Below are 6,677 nucleotides of genomic sequence, written 5' to 3' on the forward strand. Positions count from 1 at the left end.
CAATGTTAACAATATTACGCCTTTGTTTACCATTTATACATGTGAATCACAACTTACAGATCACAGTGGATCTACAAGCACACAAAACATAAAATAACAGGGAGAATATTATTAAAATTCCACATACTTCTCTTAAGACATTTTCAGGTATTCACATTTTTTGCAAAAGGCTAGTCTGTAAATGTAAACATTTTTGTGTAATTTTACTTTTTTTTTTTTTACACTAAAACAAAGAGAAATTTACAGTTTTCATTATTTAAAGGTTATTATGATGGTATTTTACTGGTCTGATCCACTTTAGACTGAAATGACCTAAAATGATTTTAACATCCTTGATTGTTAATATCTTCAATGTAATTTTTGCATTTCACAAATTCATCCCAGGGGCTGGATTGAAACAGATTTGGCCCCCGGGATGCATGTTTGACGCCTGTGATTTAGAAGAAATAGTTCAAATGTACCAGTTTTTCTTGTTAAGATTTTTTTTTTTTTTTTTTTTTTTTGCTGCAATAGAAACTGTATAGATACCTGCTTGATATGTGAATTCATGAGGAATCCTTTATAAACCACCCTCATGTTTGTAGGGTGACCGAGTGTCCCATTTTATATGGGGTTGGATAGCATTTTTATCATTTGTCTCATGTCCTACATATTAAGATAATGTCCAACATTTGACTATTGACAGATTATTGTCATTGTCTATCCACATGTTGCAAATGCTAAAAAAACAAACAAGGAAATGCAAATGTATGCTGTAATGTTATGCGCCTAGATAATCTATAAGTACAAATTTTTAGTAGATGCAGGATTTTTCCTATTTTTTCTATTTGTTCCAATTGGGTTTTTTCACATAGGAGCATAAAACTATCCTTTTGCGCTTATTAAGAATTTGGAGAGCTCTATCAAAATAAATTATATTTGTTAAGTCCTTCATATGATTAGCCTCATAGCATAATTGCCAGTCATATTTTTTTCAGGTCATTGCCAATGATGAAAAATGACACAAGTGTTAAGGGAGCAAAGTTACAAAGATATCACAATTCAACTAAAAATATGATTTTAAAAAAGGGGCAATTATGCTATGAGGCTAATGGCATACTAAAAAATGACATTTAAAAAGTATTTATTATAGTGAGATATTATATTAAAATCAAAAGACCATCTTACAGCTTTAATAATGTGTCCCACATTGTCCTACACACACAAGTTCTTTGTCCCACATTCGGCTTATTGGCATCCTGTCTCTACATCCAAGACATGCTTTTACCAAATAGACACTAGCTTGCATCACAGTAAGAAGTCACAGATGACATGACACTCACTCATGTATGTAAAATTTAAGGTACTGTATAAAAAAATACATATGCATGCTAATGAACTAAAGTCAGGCTAAAGAGTGAGTTCAGACACAGCCCCGGAGATCCAGACTGTATAAAGTAATGTAGAGCTTTAAAGAGACTATGAAATGATTGTACATTCATATAATTTACTTTTTGCAAGTAATAGCTTACTGGTATGAGTTGTAAAAGCATATGTTTCTGCCAAAGGTTTATTCATTTGTGACATTTGTTGTACATAAGTAAAAATATCAGTAGTACTATAGAGAATATTATTGTCTGAGTTGCTGTTTTATCACACACTGGAATGTAAAACTACTGAAAGCCTGACATGTTCACGGCTTCCTTATTTGCTTGAAATAATTTTGAACTAGGTGCATCTTTTTGTGATACTGTAAGTTCCTTTGTTTTTGGAAAAATAAACTGTACCCACTGAAGCATTCTGGATATGTACAAAAACACACTGATCATATGCTCTCATCAATATTTATATATGATTACAATACATGTCATATGTCCTGGCAGTTCTCACAATAACCCCAAACAAAACACATGACAGTTTTTCACAGAAGAGACAAAGAAAAGATATGGAATGGAGAATAAATAATACACAACTGTGCTTCATTTACCTGGATTTGTGAAATTCAACACATTCTGAAAAAGACATTTATGTATAACAAAATTCCCATCATAATTACATAAACAATCTTTTGCTGTTGTAAAAATAGAACCATATAAATTTCAAGTATGATTTGAGTATTGTAAGTGCATTTACAGATAGAAATTACACCTTGGAAAGACAATTCTTAGTTGAGAATTAGCTGAGGTGCAACAATGAGGTCAAACACGGTTGTAAAAGAAAGACTTAAAAGCATGACATCAGAAGAACAGAGGTAATGGGAAAAACAAAAGAGAGGAACATGGAAAAGCCTGCTGCATTTCCTGAATTCTTCTCTCCAGGATCCGGCATGTCGCCTACTGTCGTCTTTATCAATGAGCGGAACCTTGCTACTTGGGCAAAGACTTGGTGATCTGCATCCTCAGATTTCCTTTCATCCATAGTGACGACAGCCACCTGAAACCAGAATGAATCTGACATGCACAGCAGAGGGCCTCCTTTATCCCCCTGAAAACAGAATCAAACACAGAGGACTGATCAGTGAGGTTCTGATTCACAGCTACACAGTCTGAACATGTGTAACTATTGACCATGATGATGAGGCAAATTAGAAACAACAGTGGAGGGAACCGTTTTACCTGTTGGACATCCATGGAATGGGTACAAATGTGGTCTGAGGCGGTGGTGTCTCTGCAAGTGGCTACTTGAGTTTCAAGGTTTCGAAGACCTGCTCCTAAAAAAAATGTGTTACAGCATTAACTGTGGTGAATAAATATTTTCTGGGAGCTCACAGGTTGTGCGGACCTTATCTAATTTCTTTCATCCCCTTTTTTTGGGGGGTGTCCAGCACATCTTTTAGCTACTGGATGTGCGTGTCATCACCTCTTTTTATAGTGTTAAAAGGAAATCATCAATGAATATGTTTAAAGTATGAAAGTAACTGTTTTTTGCTATTGTGTAACTGTACTTGATTTTTTGAGTATCATAATGGATTTGGAACCGTAGGCAAATATAAAAGCTATTTAAGAAAAACACCAAAAGCAGATGCAAATCATATTTTCAGTCAATTTTTCACCCACCTTGCCACTGCAAATAAAAACTTTAACTTTATCAATATCAGAGGATAACTGTGTTCTGTTTGTTCTTCATTTTCATTTAATTTTTTTTGTTCTGTTTTATTTTTGTTTCATTGGTAGACTTATACTCTTTTTTTGAGAGTTTTTGTGGTGTACTTAACATAATTGATTAATATAAATGATTGATGAAGCAAGGTGATACATTTTTCATACTATTTCCCCCTTTTTTTTTTAGGTTTTTGCACATTCCCTTTTGATATGTGTTATGTGTTTTTACCTAAATGAATGAATTCTTCATTTACATATGTACTGATTTTGTTGCCCATGTGTAGGAAAATTCAGCATTTTTAGTGGTTCATGTACACTGTCATTTGCATATTGTCTTAGAAATGTATTTGCTGGTACAATATTGAGTCACATGATAGCAGTGGTGAGTAAGGAAGTGATTATACAACCAAAACTTCTGCATCTTGGTCATTTTTCCTTATTTACTCTAAGACTAAGCTTGACATGCATGAAGGACAGTGTGACCGTTTTGAGAAGTAGCAGGTACATATGCACATAATTTGTTTAAATGTGCATGTATAAGTATACCCATAATCTTCCCTGGTCTGTGCATGCTTCACCTGTTTTAACAGTTTTTTTTTAACTGTTTTTATCTGTCTTACTTGCTTTCTATTTCTTAACTTCCCTTTTCATTGTATTTATTGTACCCTGCTTGTAGCACTTTGAGGTTTTTAGATAAAAATGTAAAGTGCATTACAAATAAAATGTATTATTATCATTACTTTTACTGTCATTATTTAAGGAGATGGTGTATTGAAGTTGTTGTTGTTTCAGGCCTGTATTCAATCAGCTGCAGTACTGTGTCCCTGAGTCCATTAAAGTTATCCAGTTGTCATTAAAGCACTTAGCATGTGATAATAAGGAGCAGATTAAATGGATGAAGTTGGTAAGTGAAATTACAAGTTTTATTCAAAGAAGAAAAAATTGAAGCATGACGCAAGCTAATGTTAGCAGCTTTTATGAGACGTTTCACATCTATACACTACATGTTTCATTCTCTCAGCCCTTTATCTATGCTGTGCTGTTCAGAGGAAGGTAAATAGAAATCAGTGTCAAAGTCTGCACACATGCAAGCTATGAATGGAGCCTTAAAATCACCCTCTGCTGCAGGTGTTTGATGTAAATAAATGAATTTAGCCCTGACAGAACATACACGCTCCACAGATAACTGACTGTATGGACACAGAAATGAGTTTTATGGGGCCAGGATGTCAGACTTCATGTTAAGCATTGGTTATGCTGGTTAAACATGGCTTTTCCTTTGTTTTGTTTCTGTGTAAAATTGAAGCCAACTGGGTCATTTCTGTATACATATTTGTTTCCATGTATTTCTTCATACATAATTATTTTGATAGTATTTCTTTTGACTGTATTTCATTGTAATTTGAGCTTTATTTTGTTGTACTTTATTTATTTTGTTGTATTTTCATTCATTTTTTTGTGACAGTTCTTGCCAAGACAAGTTGAATTACATAAAATAAGTGGCTATATCCACTGTGAGAACAAAAATTGCAGCAAAAACTCCAGTAATTGTGTCCCATGTGTTAACTCACTTCCTGGCCTACAATTACATCATTTGGATTTTGTTTTAAAGAGCAATTTGTGTTTAAAAATCATTAGAGTATTAAGAAATAACAGTTGTGCCATTATGTGAAAGATAATGAAGCGCTCTATCAGCCAGACCCAAGTTGTCTGTCTTTTAATACCACTTTGTCCGACTAAAGGCAGTACTGAGCCAACACAGCCTTGAATCTGCTGTCAGCTGTGTTGTGTTACAACTTTAGTGATACTTAACGTCATCATTATTTTGGAGCGTAAGGTCCTTGCCACTTGCAACAAACACAAAAGCTTGATGAGATCACAGCTCCCTTACCTTCGCCCCAACCTGCCACCCAGCACTGAGTTCCAGTCTGGAAGGTTCTGACGCTGCTCATGTCCAAACACACAGGTTGGATAGAATCTGTATAGCTGACCGGTTTAGCCAACTGCAGAAGTGCAATGTTGGAACCTGCCATTTGGCTCAGAGTAATCTTCAAAACGCCCAAAGACATTTCAAACTTTTCTGATTGGTTCACACGTTGATGCCCAAGAAACACAGTCCAATCACCAACGTTTGGATTTGAGCTGATGGAAACATAAAGGACATTCAGTTAGCATATTCTCCCTGCGTAATGTTATAATGAAATAAAAAAATACTTTGTATACTTACCTAGAGAAGCACTGGGCAGCAGTGATAACAAAATTGTCAGCAATAAGGGTTCCTGCACAGGTATATACCCCGTTCTTATGTATGCTCACAATCCAGGGCCACGTTCCCCCATGACTGTTCACAGGAACACTGCCACACTCTGAGCCTGAATGAAGCATGAATAAATTATTAAACCATGGACAGTTCAAATAGTAGAATAAAAGAAACTGTTTACAAGACACTCACGTGCAGGATTTGATACACTTTGGACTGGAGGAGGAGGAGGCAGACCAGGACAGGTGTAGCTGCTGTCAGTGTCCAACCCACTGGAGCTGAACTGGACAAAGCCTGGCTGATCGGAGGTGATGTGGGAGCTGATCCAGGACTCGTACTGGGACACTCTGGAGTAGACTCCTGGCAGATTGGGCCGAGCGCAGCCAAAACCAAAACTAACAATACCAGACTGGACCCAAACGGAGCCCTGCTTACTAACCATTGGACCTCCTGAGTCACCCTGAGGACATGGACAGGACACGTCTGAGTGTTGTCGAAATCGTTGCTTTTACCAAATTGATGACATAATAGTAGAAGCAGCCTACCTGACAGGAGTCTTTTCCTCCTTCCAGAAGACCTGCACAGATCATGTTGTCTGTGACTGTGCCGACTCCATTCAGACAGTTACACTGTCTGTTTCCCAAAACGGGAACCTCCACCTCTTGTAGAGTTCCAGGGAAAGGTAACAATACTGAGAGAGAGACAGGAAGAGACAAGTCACACATCTAACTCCAGTTAAACCACACTTTGACAACGTCTTTGTTAAAAACAGGTTTTGAGTTGTACAGTTGGACTCACCTCCCTCCTGGACTGTACCCCAGCCAGTGACCCAGCTATCAGTACCGCTGTTGAACACACTGTCACTGGCTGCCAGACACACAGGTCTGATGTAGTCTGTGAAGGTGACTGGTGAGGACAGTCTGAGCAGAGCAATGTCATTGTTGTTGGTGTTACTGTCATAGTTTGGATGTAAGATGATTGTTGTGACAGTTCTGGAAACTTCATTGGGATTTGTGCCTTGTAGGTTCTAGTGACGTGCAGTGGGGTTCATGGCTGGGGAGGCACTGACTCTTTCAGAGCCAGATCTACAAATATATGGTGGCCTGAGAAACTGGAATAGAGAGAGTGAGCAAAAGGAATGGCCTGGGTATATGGGCTGTGCATCAAGTCAGCATAAGTAGACTGGCAGGAACTCAACAGGAAACCCTCAAAAAGAGCCATTTCAAACTAAAAATAAAAAAAGTTTATGGTCTTACCTTTATTTGTACATGAAATCCATGCGCCGATCCTGGTGAATTAAAGTGTATAAAAAAGAACGAAGAAGATTATAAGCGCAT

General features: G+C 37.0%; 1 protein-coding gene across 1 annotated transcript; it reads right to left on the reverse strand.

The window, feature by feature from the left end:
* Positions 1 to 1,862: 1,862 nt before the first annotated feature.
* Positions 1,863 to 6,380, reverse strand: LOC115410544 (serine protease 27-like). The gene is made up of 7 exons (XM_030122223.1): positions 6,139 to 6,380; positions 5,886 to 6,031; positions 5,533 to 5,800; positions 5,308 to 5,452; positions 4,972 to 5,222; positions 2,595 to 2,689; positions 1,863 to 2,463 (listed from the first exon to the last, which is right to left on the reverse strand). The coding sequence occupies exons 2-7, from the start codon at positions 5,928 to 5,930 to the stop codon at positions 2,203 to 2,205; spliced, it is 1,065 nt and encodes a 354-aa protein (XP_029978083.1). The 5' UTR covers positions 5,931 to 6,031; positions 6,139 to 6,380; the 3' UTR covers positions 1,863 to 2,202.
* Positions 6,381 to 6,677: the final 297 nt, after the last annotated feature.

This window comes from Sphaeramia orbicularis, chromosome 19, assembly GCF_902148855.1.
Source record: "Sphaeramia orbicularis chromosome 19, fSphaOr1.1, whole genome shotgun sequence".
Lineage (NCBI taxonomy): Eukaryota > Metazoa > Chordata > Actinopteri > Kurtiformes > Apogonidae > Sphaeramia > Sphaeramia orbicularis.